The 19,300-nt window shown below is 39.2% G+C and overlaps 1 protein-coding gene across 1 annotated transcript in view; it reads right to left on the minus strand.

Annotated features, from left to right (window-relative positions):
• Fbxl13 (F-box and leucine rich repeat protein 13) overlaps positions 1-19,300 on the minus strand; it is a 202,378-nt gene that overhangs the window by 110,315 nt on the left and 72,763 nt on the right. Inside the window, exons 8-9 of the mRNA XM_051174812.1 lie at positions 14,042-14,137; positions 10,752-10,881 (exon numbers count right to left, since the gene is read on the minus strand). Of these exons, the coding sequence (XP_051030769.1) occupies positions 10,752-10,881; positions 14,042-14,137 (226 nt within the window). The remainder of the gene's footprint in view (positions 1-10,751; positions 10,882-14,041; positions 14,138-19,300) is intronic.

A 19,300-nucleotide genomic window follows, 5' to 3' on the forward strand; every position in this document is an offset into this window, starting at 1 on the left:
AGCAGTGGATGCCATTGCACACCTTCAAGAATGACCAAACTCCAGGACAGTGACAGTACCAAGGAGTGCTGGCACCCTGGAAAACAGTTCAGTGATTTCTTACTAAATAAAATACACTCTCACTATATAATTACCAATTATACTTTGTAGTAATTAACCAAAAGAATTGAAAACTTTTAGTCTGGCTCTTCAATACTTCCCAAAGACCAATTATAAAGATCTGATTTCCAGCCCGTGGCACCATTGGGAGGGGGCAGGACTTCAGACTAAAACCCAGACACCATCAGTGAAAAACAACCTTGTTCTTCTTTTAATTTATTCATCTCAGGAACTTTGTCCTGGCAACATAAAAGTAACATAATGTATGTCTACAACAATAGCTAATAATGCCATGTGCATGTAATACAGCTTTAACATGGGATAAGCTTGAAGACATTAGGCTAAATTAGTTAGTCACCAAACAATAACTAGTCTGTTATTTCATTTGCATGGAGTCCTGAGTCAGCACATCTGTAGAGACAGAAAGCAGAAGGAGCTAGGGAAAGGAGGAAGTGGCGAGTCAGAGATTTAATGGGTGATGAGATCCAGCTTTCTGTGACAGAATAGTTCTAGAGACAGATGGTCATGGTTGAACAATGTGAGGATACTTAATTCCATAGAACTGACACATTTAGGGGTTAAAATGGTAATTTCTATGTGTATCTTTAAAAAGAGCCGGAAAGTAAGCTGCTTGAAACAATTAACAGAATTAACAACATATAAACTAGTCTGACCAAGGGAAAAAAAAAACACAAACAAGAAACTAGTATTGCTAAAAATGAAACATGAAAGAGAGCTTATTAGTGCCAACTTTACAGAAATAAAAAGGATTATAAGATAATACTATCAACAATTATACCCCAACTACAGAGGTGCTAAACAATTATACTCCAGCTGCAGGAAGTGCAATCAACAGTTACACTCCAGCTACAGGAAGTTGACAAATTTTCAGATATTCAGACTATCAAAACTGACTCAAAAAATAAAATCTAAATACATTTATAGTAAATGAAGATTGGAAATAAACAACAGAGAGCCTCCAACAAAAAAAGAACCCAGGACCAAATGGTTTCACTGGCAGATTCTACCAGACATTAAAAGGATAAGTGAGGGACACCTTGAAAGCAGTGCTACGAGGGAAGTTCATTGCACTAAGTGCCCATATGAAGAAAACAGAGGATAGTCACATAAATGAATTAACAGCGCAACTGAAAACCTTAGAACAGAGAGAAGCGAAATCACCCCGCAGGAGCAGACGCCAGGAAATAATCAACTTGAGGGCTGAAATCAACAAAATAGAAACCAGGAAAACAATACAAAAAATCAATGCAACAAAGAGTTGGTTTTTTGAGAAAATCAACAAGATTGATAAACCTTTATCCAAATTAACGAAAAAGCAGAGACAGAACATGCAAATTAACAAAATCAGAAACGAAATGGGGAACATAACAACAGACACAGAGGAAATCCAGACAATTTTCAGGTCATACTTCGAAAATCTGTATTCCACAAAAATTGAAAATTCAAAGGAAATGGACAAGTTTCTGGATAACTATCACTTACCAAAATTAAATCAAGAACAGACAAACAACTTAAATAGACCTATAACCCGAAATGAAATAGAAGCAGTCATCGAAAGCCTTCCAACGAAAAAAAGTCCAGGGCCAGATGGATTCAGTGCAGAATTCTACCAGACATTCAAGGAAGAACTAATACCACTACTCCTCAAACTGTTCCACAAGATAGAAACAGAAGGTTTATTGCCAATCTCTTTTTATGAGGCCACAATAACTTTGGTACCCAAACCTCACAAAGACACAACTAAGAAAGAAAACTACAGACCAATATCCCTGATGAACATCGATGCAAAAATACTCAATAATGGCAAACCGAATTCAAAAATACATCAGAGAAATCATCCACCATGATCAAGTAGGCTTCATACCTGGATTGCAGGGATGGTTTAACATACGAAAATCTATCAACGTGATCCACCATATAAACAAACTGAAAAAGAAAAACCATATGATTATCTCCCTAGATGCAGAAAAAGCCTTCGATAAAATTCAACACCCTTTCATGATAAAGGTATTAGAGAGGTCAGGGATAACAGGAACATAATAAGAGCAATATACAGCAAACCAACTGCCAACATCAAACTGAATGGAGAGAAACTTAAGCCAATTCCTCTAAAATCAGGAACAAGACAAGGCTGTCCTCTCTCTCCATATCTCTTCAATATCGTACTAGAAGTTCTAGCTAATGCTATAAGACAACAAAAGGAGATCAAGGGCATCCAAATTGGAAAGGAAGAAGTCAAACTGTCTCTATTTGCAGATGATATGATAGTTTACATAAGCGACCCAATAAACTCTACCAGGGAACTCCTACAGCTGATAAACACCTTCAGCAAACTAGCAGGATACAAGATAAACTCAAAAAAAATCAGTAGCCCTATTTTTTTCAGACGACAAAGAGGCAGAGAAAGAAATCAGAGAAACATCACCCTTTACAATAGCCACAAGCAACATAAAGTATCTTGGTGTAACGCTTACCAAACAAGTAAAAGATCTATATAATAAGAACTTTGTGACTCTAAAGAAAGAAATTAAAGAAGATACCAGAAAATGGAAAGACCTCCCATGCTCTTGGATAGGTAGGATAAGCATAGTAAAAAGGGCAATCTTACCAAAAGCAATCTACAGATTCAATGCAATCCCCATTAAAATCCCACCACAATTCTTCACCGACCTTGAAAGGATAATAATCAACTTTATATGGAAAAACAAAAGACCCAGGATAGCCAAAACAACCCTATACAATAAAAGAACATCAGGAGGCATCACCATTCCTGACTTTAAGCTCTACTACAGAGCTATAGTTCTGAAAACAGCCTGGTATTGGCATAAAAATAGACAGGTAGACCAATGGAATCGAATTGAAAATCCTGATATTAATCCACGCACCTATGAACACCTGATTTTCGACAAAACAGCTAAAATTATACAATGGGGCAAGGACAGCATCTTCAACAAATGGTGCTGGCACAATTGGATGAGGGTGTGTAGAAGACTGCAGATAGACCCATGTTTGTTGCCATGCACAAAACTCAAGTCCAAATGGATCAAAGACCTTAACATCAATCCAGCCACATTGAACCTCTTAGAAGAGAAAGTAGGAGGTACCCTTGAACAAATTGGTATAGGAGACCACTTCTTGAACATAACTCCAGGGGCACAGACACTGAAAGAAACAATTAATAAATGGGACCTCTTCAAACTTAGAAGCTTCTGTAAGGCAAAGGACACAGTGGACAAGACCAAACGGCAGCCCACTGACTGGGAAAAGATTTTCACTAATCCTATATCCGACAAAGGGCTGATCTCCAAAATATACAAATAACTCAAGAAACTAGTCAACAAAACACCAAATAACCCTATTAAAAAATGGGGTACAGAACTGAAGAAAGAATTCTCAATGGAGGAAATCAAAAAGGCTGAAAGACACTTAAGAAAATGCTCCACATCCTTAGCTATCAGGGAAATGCAAATCAAAACAACTTTGAGATACCATCTTACCCCTGCCAGAATGGCTAAAATTAGAAACACCAGTGATGACTTATGTTGGAGAGGATGTGGAGAAAGTGGAACACTCCTCCACTGCTGGTGGGAGTGCAAACTCATACAGCCACTTTGGAGATCAGTATGGCGGTTCCTCAGGAAAATGGGAATTAGTTTACCACAGGACCCGGCAATCCCCCTCTTAGGCATATACCCAAAGGATTCACATCAATGCAACAAAGACATCTGTTCAACTATGTTCATAGCAGCACTATTTGTAATAGCAAGAACCTGGAAGCAACCTAGATGCCCTTCAATTGAAGAATGGTTAATGAAGTTGTGGCACATCTACACAATGGAATACTACTCTGCAGAAAAAAATAATGGTATCTTGAAATTCGCAGGCAAGTGGATGGCACTTGAAGAAACCATCCTGAATGAGGTAACCCAGTCACAAAAAGAGGAACACGGTATGTACTCACTCATATATGGATTTTAGACCTAGATCAAATGATCACCAGCCTATAATTCACATCACCAGAGGAACTAGGATACAAGTTGTATTCTAAGAGATTCATATAAAGTCCCTCACAGAACTGGGAAGGGACAAGTCCCCCAGACCTCAGGTATAGTGGGGGAGGACAGCTAATGGAGAGAGAAGTAGGAGAAAATGAGAGGGAGGAGAGGAAGGCATGTGCGACCAGGAGGATTGAGCCTGGTTAGGAATGGAAAATAGGAAAGAGAGAGAGAGACAGAGACAGAGAGAGAGAACATAAAAGAGGGAGCCAATATTGGTTTGAAGATAAAGTTGAACACAAAGAAAGGTTGAGGGAACTACAAGACTGCTCCCAACTAACAATCTCAGCTTCCGTGGAAAGGCTATCATAAATGCCCTTCCCGGAGAGTGAGATCAACAACTAACTTCTCCATGGAGTCCTCAACTAATGCCTGTTGAAAACAGGAGCAAACACCCATACATAAACACTGAGTCAAACTAGAACCCAGAAGCAGATGGAGAGGACAAGACCATGCGGTAGAAGTACACAGAGACAGCTTACCTGAACAAGGAGGAGCTAAGGGCCACTAGACTGATAGCTGGGAAGCCAACAGGGGTCTGACTCGGACCCCCCTGAATATGGGTCTCAGCCAGAAGGTCTGAGCAGTCTAAGAGACCTCAGACAGTGGAGCCAGGATGTATCCCTGGTGCACAAAAGGACTTTGCAAACATATCCCCCATGGAGGGATAACTGCCTTATTCTAGAGATAGGAGAGAAGCCCTAGTCCCTACTTCACAGGACCTGTCAGATCTACATGACCCCAACTGGATGGCATTCCCCTACATATTGTATTGTGGTGGGGGGTTGGGAGGGGAGGGTGTTTAGAGTGCATGGGAGAGGGTAGAGAGGGCAAAAGGGAGGGAAGGAGGGAGGGAGGGCTTGGGGGGAGGGAGGGAGGGAGGGAGAGGGAACTGGGATCGACATGTAAAATAATAATAAAAAAAAAAAAAAAAAAAAAAAAACGCTTTGACTCCAAAATTTAAGTTGAAGAACAAGTTACTGGGGAAAAGTATTTCTATTTTTGTTTCCACAGAAAATGAAAAGATGTGGATTCCTTCCAGACTAATGTGGTTTGATCACACCAGACCGCCTGAAACAGAGTATAAGCTGATCCTACATTCCAAACAGCTGGACAAAACAGCCCTACAGACTACAGCTAGGATATCTGAATCTTCTTCGAATCCCCCAAGACACCGCCCCTTACCAGCAGGAAGTAGTTTGGAAAGAACGACGCCCAAATTCCCAAATATTGTGTATAAATGTTTGTTTTCATTTAATTGGACTTTGTTATATAAAATTAAATAAAAAATACTCTATATGCATAAAAAAAAAGAAAGCTGTAACATCCTGAAGTGCTTAATTTAATCTAAATTTTAAATCTTAATGAAGCCCCCTTCCCCTGCAGGAGCAGATATTAATGTACCCAAATCTATATGAAAGTTAGCTTTAGTGAGGTATTAGCATCAAATTAACCTCATGCTAAATGACCTAATACTATTTGTTACTAACCACATAAACTTCAATAAACAAATGGTGTTTGTGCAGATGTAAGCTACAATGGATACATATGATACTATTTAGAGTATTTTTTGTTTGTTTGTTTGTTTTCGAGACAGGGTTTCTCTGTATTGCTTTGGAACCTGTCCTGGAACTAGCTCTGTAGACCAGGCTGGCCTGGAACTCACAGAGACCCACTTGCCTCTGCCTCCTGAGTGCTGTATTTAGAATATTCTGAGTGATATATCTGATATACATTTCCAAATAAAATTATAAATATGAAAACTGTTAAAAAAAAAAAAAAAAGGATAAGTGACACTAACCCTTCTCATACTCTTTCAGGAAAGGAGAGAGGGAGAGAGAATTACTCCTGAACTCATTCTTTAATGCCAGTATTATCCTAACAAGGACACCAAACATATATCACAAAAAAGAAAATAAAAGACTAACAATCCTTTTATAATATACCCGTAGGAAAATGTTAGAAAATAAAATACAACAGTATGTTAAAAAGATAGTCCATGATGTGTGAATAAGACTGGTCATAGAAAAGTAGCTGTGGAGAAGAGGGACATAAGCACAGAAGCAGACTAGCTAGGAAGAGGGAAGGAATCACTGGGCACGAAGTGATCACAATACAATATATGCATGTATAAAATGCTATAACAAGACACATTACTGTGTGTAATTAGCATGTGCTAATAAAAACAATAAAAATTAAAATCTATAGCAGTGACACCACCACTTTGTTGAAACCAGTCTACCTGATTTCTCCACTAATGTATTTAGTAAATGCCTTAATTTATGATTTTCTTTTGTTCAATGATTATAAAAAGTTCAGGTGACCAGCTCCAGGGAACATATTATTCAGGGCAACTTGAACCTGTGTTCCTGAGCTATGGTCATTCTTATTTGATCAAAAATAAACTAGCTCTTATTTCCTTTGAGGTGTAACAAAAGGAAATGCAAAGTAGTTCAATACATAAACAGCACTTCAGGTGATCAATGCTGGGAAACAAGTGATGAGATAATAAGTTTGATAAAAACCCAGCACACTGATAAACAAAAACCTTCAGGGCAGAGTAGAAGAGAATTTACTCAATCGAATCAAGAACATTGGGTGGAGGAAACAAAACAAAATTCGAGCTTCTAGAACTACACCCTCACATTCCTCAGAACTCACTCCAGTCTTCACTGTTGCTGTCATCAAAATCATAAGTCAAACATATTTAAACATTACTTCCCAAGTTCACTTTTTTTATTTGAAAATTACAGGTTTAGTAAACAATATATTTTCCATGTATATTTCTTTCTTTTTTAGGGGGTGTTTTAAGACAGGGTTTCTCTGTGTAACAGTCTTGGCTCTCCTAGAACTAGCTCTGAAGACCAGGATGGCCAAGAACTCACAGAACTCTGCTTCCCAAGTGCTGGGATTGAAGGCATGTGCCACCAATGTCCAGCTTGATATGTTTTCTTATATGTGTATTATAGAGCTATATGCAGATATAAAGAGACAGAAACAGAGACAAAGAGAGTAAGGTTTATAATTATTTTATCTACCTTTAAGTCTACAAAAAGGCCTCTCACTTTGGAAATCATTATGGCAGTTTCTCAGAAAACTGGGAATCAATCTACCTCAAGATCCAGACACTCTCATAACACAAGGACATTTGTTCCCTTATGTTCATAGCAACAATGTTCATAATAGCCAAAACCTGGAAACAATCTAGATACCCCTCAACTGAAGAATAAAGAAAATATGGTATATTTACACAATGGAGTATTACTCAGCTGTTAAAAACAATGACATCAAGAAATTTGAAGAGTAAATGGATGGAACTAGAAGAAAAAACAAAACAAAACAAAACAAAACAAAACAAAACAAAACAAAACCTCATCCTGACTGAGGTAATCCAGACCCAGATCTAGAATGATAAACAACATGGTATATACTCATTCATGAGTGGATAACTGTGCTATGATCCACAGACCCAAAGAGGACTGGATAGCAAGGAGGGCTCAAGGGGTGGGGGGAGAACTACATGGATCTCCCTGAAAGGGGAAATAGAAGAGATCTCTTGGGTGGGCTGGGGACCAGTGGGCATGAGAACTTAAGGGATAGGGTTGGGGGGGTGGAGAGGGAGTACTGAAAGAGATGGCTAGAAAGGGGAGCTTTGTGTGGTCAGGCAGAAACCAGATACAAGGGAAACCCTATAGTTTCCCTTATAGATGACCCCAGCAAAGACTCCTAGAAATAGTGATAAGGTAGCCTGAACTGGCCCTCTCCTGTGATCAGATTGGTGACTGCCCTAATTATTATCAGAGAGCCTCCATCCAGTAACGGATAGAAACAGATGCAGAGACCCACAGGCAAACATTGGGCCAAACGCAGGGAAAAGATGCAGAGACCCACAGGCAAATGTTGGGCTAACCTCAGGAAATCTGGATGAAGAGAGGGAGGAAGGATTGTAGGAGCTAAAGAAGTCAAGGACATCATAAGAAAGCCAATAGAATCAACTAACCTGGCTCTCTTTTGAAGTTAAGGCCAGCCTGGTGTTTACAGCAAGTTCCAGGACTGCAAGGGCTACAAAGAGGCCCTGTCTCAAAAGACAAGAAACAAAATCTATAATATGCCTAGAATTTATATCACAAATGTTCTTGGTGCACCAGAAATTAGTGGCTCCTTAAGAACCAGAGTCTAGCCAGACCATAGTGATATATACCTTTAATCCTAGGACTTGGGAGGCAGGTGCAGGTGGATCACTGAGTTCAAAACAAGCCTGTCTTCAAGTGCCATCCACTTGCCTGTGAATTTCAAGATACCATTATTTTTTTCCTGCAGAGTAGTATTCCATTGTGTAGATGTGCCACATCTTCATTAACCATTCTTCAATTGAAGGGCATCTAGGTTGCTTCCAGGTTCTTGCTATTGCAAATAGTGCTGCTATGAATATAGTTGAACAGATGTCTTTGTTGAATGGATGTGGATCATTTGGGTATATGCCTAAGAGGGGGATTGCCGGGTCCTGTGGTAAACTAATTCCCATTTTCCTGAGGAACCACCATACTGATGGTACAACACTGCCGCCAACTACCAATTTGAGCTTCCGTGGAAAGGCTACCATAAATGTCTTTCCTGGATAGTGAGATCAACAACTAACTTATCCATGGAGCCCTCAACTAATGCCTGTTGGAAACAGGATCAAACACCCATACATAAACACTGAGTCGAACTAGAACCCAGAAGCAGATGGAGAGGACAAGACGAGGTGGCAGAAACACATAGAGACAGCTGACCTGAACAAGGAGGAGCTAACAGGCCACCAGATTGATAGCTGGGAAGCCAGCATGGGACTGACTCAGACCCCCCTGAATATGGGTCTCAGCCAGAAGGACTGAGCAGTCTAATCGACCTCAGACAGTGGAGCCAGGTGCAAAAAAGAACCTTGCAAACACATCCCCCAGAGGGATAACTGCCTTAACCTAGAGACAGGAGAGAAGCCCTAGTCCCTACTTCACATGACCTGTCAGATCTACATGACCCCAACTGGATGGCATTCCCCTACATATGGAATTGGGGTGGGGGGATGGGAGGGGAGGGTGGTTAGGGTGCATGTGAGAGGGCAGAGAGGGTAAAAGGGAGGGATGGAGGAAGAGGGGACTGGGATCGACCTGTAAAATAATAAATTAAAAAAAACATATATACATCATTGCAGTTGTCTCAAAATAAGAATCAAGTTATATGTATATTATTTTTCATATTGAAATTCTTCATATGTTTATGTTATATTCAGAGTGTAACTGTGTGTGTATGTTATTCTGTAACTTGACTTTCTCTCTTATACTTTTCCAAAAGTAACATATTTTTCCAAAGTAAGATGTAAATACATATATGGAATTTTTTCTCATTATTTGGTATCAGTTGGTTAAATATTTTTAAATATCCATGGTTTCCCCTGGAAGAATAAGAAAAAAAAAAAAAAAAACGGAATCTCAAAGAACACATAGGTTAAAGACAGCACAGTGCAAGCTCAGATAACTTCAATACCATCAACAAGAAACCACATAAGCAAACTAGGGCACATTTATTATACAAAAATTATTTCAGTCACGAAAAGAATTTAGCAAATCTGTAAGTAGTGACATAGAAAAATTTCCAAGATAAAGGAAAATGCAAACAGCATGATCTTCTTACATTGTTTTTAAACCTTCAGGGTTAACAGTGGGGGACAATGGAGGCCAGAAGAGTGTGACATCAATGCTATTAAATCACATATACATCAGTGCAATTTTAGAAAAACTGACAAAGTGAAGGAATGAATGGTTTGAGGAAGATGAAAGGGAATGCTGTTTAATACTGTTTTTTGTTTGTTTGTTGTTTTCTGTTTTGTTTTGTTTTGTTTTGTTTTTTACTATGGTGTCATGCTGAAAAGCTTTATTTACATAGGTCTTCAAAGTAGACATCCACTTCAATTACAGAAATCTTCAACATTTCAGTGTCCCCCTACTGCTTCAAGCATGAAATGTTACCAGACAGACTAATTTACAGAAAAGCATAAAACAAAAGCACCTTCTATAATTTAATATATACAGTGCCATTAATGGTTAGCTTTAGTTTTTGTTGTTGTTTTGAGGATATTTTACTGAAGGTTTTATTGATAAAATTCGGGCAAGGTTGTTTCCTAATGTAGATTTCCACAGAGATTCAAGGGCATCACAGATGAACAGACTTAAGTGTTTTGGTTTGTGAGTAGCTGTGCATCATTTTATTTCTCCCCTTTTGTCAAAAGTCTTGGATGATGAAGAGTCACCACAATTATAGTGCTCATATAGCGTTTTGGCAGTTTTCAAAATGCAAAGGGAATGCTGTTAATGCCTATAGTCAGATTCTGTTAAAATTTTTAATATCTTCTAGTTAACAGACAAAATGACGATACATACATAAAATCTAGACAAAAGAAAAAAAGTGGCAAGAAGAATGGACCAAGGACCATTTCCGGGAACACACATTCTAGCAACACTGAAGTCCCCTTAACTCTTTTCTCACTTTGAGTGGATACGGCAGAGCAATGTTGGCCATTGGTGTGAGCATACTTACTGACAGCTCTCAAAGTTTTTGTTCGGAAGAGACAGCCTCGAAAGTTCAGGCGCAGCACAGTTAGACGCCACTTTTGCAAAGTAGTCACTACAAATTTACCTGTAATGTTTTTTGATGTGGAAAAATCAATCTAAAAGAGATAAAAAGCATTAAGAAATAAAAATCTATTTCATATAAAACTTTTAAACATTTTAAAGTATCAAATACTAGAAGCTCTTCACAGAGACATTTCCAAACAGAAAAAAAGAGTCTAAAACATTAGACTTCTCTAAAACGCAAATTTCACAAAATAAAGACTATACTCACAAACATACTTCCAAAAGTATTGGATTTGGCCAATGAAAATTAAGTACATTCAGATAAAAATTTTAAACACATTTTTTTTTCAAGTTGGGGATCAAACCCCATACATTTGAGGCAAGCACTCTATCACTGAACCATGTACTCCATGCACATACAGCATCCAGTCCCTTTGTGAGTTAAGGCAGAGTAGAAAACCGTGAAATCTCATCGATCAAAAGGCTGGGAGAGCTCAGAAAATTTGTAACAGCAAGAATTCTTTAATTCCATAAACTTCTGTGATTATCAGTCAATCAAACATTTGCCCTGACCTGTAAGAATTTATAATGGCATGCATATATAAAAGCATGCAGAGCAGAACTTTAATAGCAAAAGGAGATAACCTAATGTCTTCCAATGAGGCTGATCAAATAAAAGGAGAGACTGCAGGCTGCAGAACACTGGGTAGGGGGTGGGGGTGAACTTGGGGCAAAAGAACATGATGCAGCAAAAGAACTCCTAAACCAACACAGCCCAACTATGTTACACCCTAACTCAGTCCAGGAAAACATTCCTTACCTGGGAATTTAATGATAAACTGTTTTCATGAACATTTCTTGATGGCATTCTTTTGATGAGAGTTGCTTCTCAGCACTGAGAGTTCCATTTTAAAAGAAACTGGAGAACAGAGGTCCTGTGCCACCATTTGGGGGAAGAGCAAGTGGCAGGCGATAGGTTTCCCCACTCAAGCTTAGTAATTAAGTGCACGCTTTGTGGGCAGCCAGATTACTGTTTGAATATGGGCTATTACTTAACTCATTTTTCTCACCTGTAAAATGAGAAAAATGAAAATGCCTGTCTAGTGGGATGACAGGATAAATGCCTAGACCAGCACGAAGAGTACAGGCCAGGATAAATCACAGCTGTTTGTTACTAGTTCCAAAACCAAGGTCAGTTGTGACAAAATGGGAAGTAAACTCCTTTCCAGGCTATGCAAGGTATATAACAAGTCTGCTTGGTTCTGTCAGTGCATCTGCATACACACAAGAGATCCATGCATATACCCCAGTATTTTCTAATGGGACCTTTTGGGCTAATGTTTTTATACTACCATTTTCCTGGTGTTATTTCTGCATTCTTTTTATAAGCTGGAAATCACTGTGCTTCTCACTCCAAAGAGACTCTGAGGGGTCTTGTGGCCACAATAAAAATGAAGCACCTACCAGCCCCTGGTGACTTCTTATGTCTCTTGAATGACACTGCAATCTCAACAACAGGGACCTGTCAGTCAAGTTTCAATGGCCATCATCTTCCCTGCTTTCTAAATTCATAGCTGACATCATCACTCTCCCTCATAGCTAACGACCGGAGGATTGATGACACCATGTACTCACACTAACCTGTGTCCAGGTGGCCAGGCACTAGGTATAAAATCTGGTAAACTTTCTTATAGAAGCAAAGAGGAGCAGGCAAGGTGCAAGCAACTACAGAGGAAAGTCAACTCTGTTCTCCCTATGTGCAAGACTGACAAAGAGCTAACCAATTAGCTATGCCTGCCTTGGGTTTAGTTTAAGAAAATAATTCCAAAACCTGAGCCTGCAAGGATGGTCTGGGAGGACTGTAAAGGCCAACTGCTGACTGCTACTCTGAATTCCCCACTCAGTAAACCAAGTGAGTGGGTGGAGCCTAGGAATTTGTATCTCCAAGCTGTGTGGTGTTGACCCTCTTGGTTTCAGGATCACACTCCGAGAACAGATGGTTTAAAGAAACAAATCTCTTGCTTAAATAAAGGCTGAATACCTTTCCCCCTGGAGGGGAAAAGAAAATTGTTCATGCAATGTTTAAGACTGACCTGCATAAACCTGGCAGGAATTAGAAAAAGCCAGCACTTCTGCCCAGAGACTTGTTGGATACAGGTATCGAACACGTGAGTCCATGGCAGAGAAGAACAAAGCCAGAACAGAGTGTTCTTGGGTTCTCCCTTCTCTTATTTCTGCTTTTCCCCATTTTCAAGTGTGGTACAATTTTAAGGAGGCAATGAGATCTTCTTGTTTACCTGTAAGCCCTGGCTACCAAGAGCCCATATGAACACCTGTTCCTGCAGTTCTACTTGCCATTGGCCAAGCACAGTGAGGAAACACCTTCTCTCTTTTAGAGCTATACAGTTATGAGTTATGAGGTGATCATTACAGATCATACGCTCACAAGCCCTCCACTCCCCACTCCCCAGGATGGAGAGACAGTTCAGCAGTTAAGAGTGCTTGCTGCTCTTCCAGAGGATCTGGATTCAGTTCCCAGCACCAACATTGTGGCTTACAACCATCTGTGACTCCAATCCCAAAGGATGTAATGCCCTCTTCCTGCAGGTTCCAGGCATGTATGCAGTGCATAGACATACATGCAGGCAAAATATCCACACACATAAAATAATTATAAAAACTAATAATAAAGAAAAAATTATTCCTTACTCTCCTCAGGTTGAGGGGGGCTGTTAAGACAGGATTTCACTATGTAGCTCTGGGTGTCCTAGAACTCACGGAAATCCACCTGCCTCTAACTCCTGAGTGCTGGAATTTAAAGGTGTGCACCATCATGCCCGGCTCAAATTTTTTCTTGAAAGTTTTCTTTCTCATACTCAGGAGTTTAACATAGAGGGTGTGCTCATCAACAAGAATAATAACAAAAATAATGACTCAAGGATAAGGTTCAACTTATCCAACAAAATGGGGCTTTGCTTCAATCTAAAAATAATATTCAATGTACATATCCCACCATTTAAATTGTAAAATACAGATGTATCTCTTAATGTTATTCTCTACTTTTACCTCTTCCTCCAGGTTTGGGCTGACCAAACCTAACCAAGCAACAAACCAAAAACAAACAAAAAGCACTTACTGCTGATAGTCACAGAGTGAGGGGAGAGGAGCAGGAACTAAGGCAGCTCTATCTGGCTTTGCATAAACCCAATCCCATGTTTGTGAAGAACAACGCCTTCCTGCATGTCTACTTACAGCATTCCACAAGAAGCCTCTCTGTGTCATTGCCATCCAGGAGCGGTTGACTTGACCACACGTGATCGTATCTCTAAAACTGAGGTATGAGAAAATCTAAATGTACAGAAAAAAACCAGATAATTTGGATTAATATATGAATTTTGGTTTCTATTGTGTGTGTTAATAATAACAATATCATCCATATATTAGAAAAGGACACATTTAAGGGCTAGAATTATGTATCTCAAAGGAAGAATTGTATCTGAAGTTCAAAAATTGATCAGCTGCTGCCTTTTATCACATGATGCAATGGCATCCCTTCCTAAAGACAGGTTATGCACCAAATATTTTTTGCTGTTGTTAGTTTGGTTTGAGACAATATCTCACTGTGCAGCTCTAGCTAATCTGGAATTTTCTATGTAAACTAGGGTAGCCTTGAACTCAAAGACATCTTCCTACCTCTGCCTCCCAAAATTTGGATTAAAGGTGTACACCACTGTGCCTAGCCATATACTGTGTCCTTATAATGAGTTGAGCCCTGTAGAAGTCATGAGTTGTTCCCTAGTTCCCTAGAGCCAATTGAGGGACAGTGTTTCCTCAGACCTCTCATAAACATGAATCCAATGATGGGTTTTAACATTGCATCATAAACTACATTCTTAAAATGGATTGAACAAAATGCTGAATGGAACACTATCATACAGTCTCTGTTCATAGGTCACAGCATTTTTCTGACCATTGAGCTGCAAAGTATACATAAGGAGTTTTACACAGACCTCTTGGAAATATGGCCATGTGATCCTTCAAACTGATAGCTATAGAGAGGTATTGAAAAGTTTGGTATGTTTGTTGTGTTTTCTCAATGAAGGAAAAAAAATAAATGTATAAAAATATGATTATACATTGAGATTACAATTAATATATGGGACCTCCTGAAACTAAGAAGCTTCTGTAAGGCAAAGCACACAGTTGACAAGACCAAATGGCAGCCTGCAGACTGGGAAAAGATATTCACAAACACCACATTTGACAGAGGGCTGATCTCCAAAATATACAAAGAACTCAAGAAACTAGTCACCAAAACACCAAATAAGCCTGTTAAAAAAAGTGGTACACAGAACTGAATAGAGAATTCTCAAAAGAGGAATGAAAAATGGCTGAAAGACACTTTAAAAAGTGCTTAACAACCATAGCCATCAGGGAAATGCAAATCAAAACAACTTTGAGATACCATCTTACTCCTCTCAGAATGGCTAAAATTAGAAACACCAATGACAGCTTATGCTGGAGAGGATGTGGAGAAAGGGGAACACTCCTCCACTGCTGGTGGGAGTGCAAACTCATACAGCCATTTTGGAGATCAGTATGGCGGTTCCTCAGGAAAACGGAAATCAGTCTACCACAGGACTGGCAATTCCACTCTTAGGCATATACCCAAATGATTTACATCTATGCAACAAAGACATCTGTTCAACTATGTTCATAGCAGCATTATTTGTAATAGCAAGAACATGGAAGAAACCTAGATGCCCCTCAATTGAAGAATGGATAAAGAAGATGTGGCACATTTACACAAAGGAATACTACTCAGTGGGGGAAAAACAATGGAATCTTGAAATTCACAGGCAAGTGGATGGCACTTGAAGAAACCATCCTGAGTGAGGTAACCCAGTCACAAAAAGAGAAACATGGTATGAACTCACTCATGTGTGGATTTTAGACATAGAGCAAAGGATCACCAGCCTATAATTCACACCACCAGAGAAACTAGGATATAAGGAGGAACCTAAGAGATTCATATGAGGTCTCTCACAGAAGATGAAAGGAACAAGATCTCCTGAGCATATTGGGAGTGGGAGTGGGGCAGTGAGTGGAGAGGAAGTTAGGAGAAAGAGAAGGGGAGGAGATGAGAGCATGTGACACCAGGAAGATTGAGTCAGGGGATGAATAGACGAGAGCAAAAAAAAAAAAAAAAAAAAAAAAAAAGAGAGAGAGAGAGAGAGAGAGAGAGAGAGAGATACCATAATAGAGGGAGCCATTATAAGTTTGAAGAGAAAACTGACTGATGGAAGATGTCATTCTGCAAATATGTTCTCTTATTGGTTAATGAATAAAGCACTGTTGGTCAATAGGAAAGTAAGATAGGCAGGACTAAGAGACTAGGAGAAGAGAGGAAAAAATAGGGAGGAGATTCAACATGGAGGATGGAGAGAGTAGAACACTGGCCCCTCTCTCCAGTAAGATAAGACCACATGGAAATACTTAGATTGATAGAAATGGTTTAATATTAAAATAGACCTAGCCAATAAGAAATGATAGTAACAGGCTAACAGAATTATATCTAATACAACATCTCTGTGTGTTATTTGGGGCTGGCGCGGCTGTGGGACCAACCAGCAGGGAAAACTGCTCATAATGCCTGACTCTAGAAAAATATGCAGAGACCTACAAGGATGACCCCAACTAACAGTCTGAGCAACATTGGAGAGGCTACCTTAAATGCCCTTCCCTGATAATGAGATTGATAACTAACTTATGTGTTCTCATAGAGTCCTCATCTAGCAGCTGATGGAAACAGAAGCAGACACCCATAGCTAAACACTGAGCTGAAACTCCTGGAATCAAGTTGCAAAGGAGGAGGAGTGATAAGAAAATGGGGTTAAGACCAGGCTACAGAAACCCACAGAGACAGCTGACCTGAACAAGGGGGAGCTCATGGACCCCCAGACTGATAGCTAGGAAACCAGCATTGGACTAACTCAGACTCCCTGACAATGGGTCTCAGTTAGAAAGCCTGGGCAGTCTAAGGGACCTCTGACAGTGGAACCAGGATGTATTCCTGGTGCACAAAAGGACTTTGGGAGCACATTCCCCATGGAGGGATACTCCCTTAGCCTAGATGCAGGAGGGAGGTCCTAGTCCCTGCTCCAAATGACTTGACAGATTTTGATGATCCCTCCTGGAAGGTATCACCCTCCCTGGGGTGGGGCAGGGTGGGGGGCATGGGAGAGAGGGAGAGGGACTGGAATTGATATGTAAAATAAGAAAAATAATAAATATATATAAATATGATTAAATGTAAAATAAGCCCAAGTATATCAGTAGTCACATGTGTTTTTTTTTTCTTTTTCCTTTATTTTTTGACAGAGTCATATGTAGTTTAGGATGGCCCCTCCTCATCTTCCTATCTCTGTTGCCCTACTGCTAGAATCACAGACATGCTGATATCACCATACCTGGCAAAAGTCACATTTAATTTTTAAAAATTCACTAGTTAGACAACAAAAGTCACAGCTAATAGTGCTTTTTGCCCTATTTTTCCCTAGGAATTAACATAACTATCTGTTTTCTTTCATTTTTATCCACTCTGTTTAATATTATAATTTAGATAAATTTTAAAATCTTGTGAAGAAGGTTACTATAAGTAATAAAAACAATTCAAACACTTCACTAGAGATGTCCAATAGTAAATAGGTGAGCACCAAGTAACATGGCCACAGGGTTAAAGGAGAACTAGACTAACTAAGCCATGGTAATGGTGACTCAACGATATCTGGTTGATGAGTATGAAGAAATAAATCTTCCCAACATCTCTCTGGGCTTCTAGAAATGCCCTGGCTAACAAAGATGTGGGAATCAAAGGTAAAAACTGACAGTTCAGCCTATACCTCTAGAGAATTTTACTGTCAACTAACCCTCAAGATTAAATCTGTGGCCACGTGTCTGGGGAACTGGCTCGATCCAGAAGGACAGTAAACTGGATGTGGCGGCACTTTATCTGTAATCCCATTACTTTCAGAGTCAGGAGGATTATGAGTTTTAGGGCCTAGGATGTATACTGAGACATCTCTCTTTTAATTAATTAATTAATTAATTAATTAACCTCTTTTCTTGCATAAAAGTCACATGGCTATCCTGTACCAAGAACACCAGAGCCATAACCATATATCCATGTCATGAAATCAGAGATCTGACGGCTCACCCAACCCTTGGAGAGGAATATTACAGGAAACCCAGACTCTCTTTCACTTATAAGGGCCTGAAATTTGGTGATCCAGGGTAAATGTCCCTTTATCACATCTGAAAAAAATTATTTTGCCATGTCAGGTGGCACATTCAAAGGTTGTCTAGGCTAGGAAATTTGGGAGGTTCTGCCTACTGTTCTCTGTAATAGCAAACACTAAACTTAAGTGAGCAGAGAAGGAAATGCAATTCCATTACACCTTACTGACTAAACTGGGTGGTGAGCACATTGCTGTTTATTTTATTTCTTTGCATGTTTGAAATAGCTTATGACCTCACTTTTGAATAAAATACATAGGAATAAGTTCAAGTAAGGAGGTAAAAGGGTGCTCAGTGTCCTGAAAATGATGACATGCTGGGAACTGAGGGTGATCTGTGAATTGGAAGACACAATAACAACATAAAAGGAACTAAATCAGGGTTTTACAACTGCCCATGACATAAACACTATATACATACAACCCTAGAGACCTGTACAAGACTCTCTCTCCAAGTATCTAAAGAATAGACGTTATGAACAGTTAAAATACCAAGATGTCAATTCTGTCTAAAGTCTACAGATTCAATAAATTCTGTCAAATTTCCAAAGGCTCCTTCTGTTAAAAAAAAAAAGGAAGCCAATCCTCAACTTCACATATAATTGCAAGTCTCAAACAGCCAAAACAACTTTAAATAACAACAGTTAGAGGAGTCACAGGTCCTGACTTTCAAACTTGCAACAAAGCTACAACAATCACAACATGAAGTCACAGGATAAACACCCAAACCAAGTGGATGGAATGGAGAGTCCAGAAATTCATATCTATGGCTATATTCAATAGGAGGCAAACCATTCAAGGGCAGAAGAAGGGTGCTGAGCACCAAAATATAAAAGACTGGATATAAGGCGCACTTCTATACCTCATTCCACATAAGAAATTCTTTACCCAAAATGAATCAATGACCTAAATATAAAAACTAAAACCATAAAATTCTTAGAAAAAAAACATAAAAGTAAATCTTATTATATTAAAAGCATAAACAACACGAGAAAAAATAAATCAGATTTCATCAAAATGTAAAACTTTCATACATTGAAGAACATTGCAGAGGTAAACCCTTCACTTTGTTTATGTATTGCTACTGTGTCATTTGCAGGGTGCACTTTTATAGTTTTATACCTTTGTTTTGTTTTGTTTTTTCAAGACAGGGTTTTTCTTTCTGTAGCTTTGGAGCCTGTCCTGGAACTTGCTCTATAGACCAGGCTGGCCTTGA

The sequence above is a fragment of the Phodopus roborovskii genome, unplaced genomic scaffold (assembly GCF_943737965.1).
Source record: "Phodopus roborovskii unplaced genomic scaffold, PHOROB, whole genome shotgun sequence".
NCBI classification, from domain to species: Eukaryota; Metazoa; Chordata; class Mammalia; order Rodentia; family Cricetidae; genus Phodopus; species Phodopus roborovskii.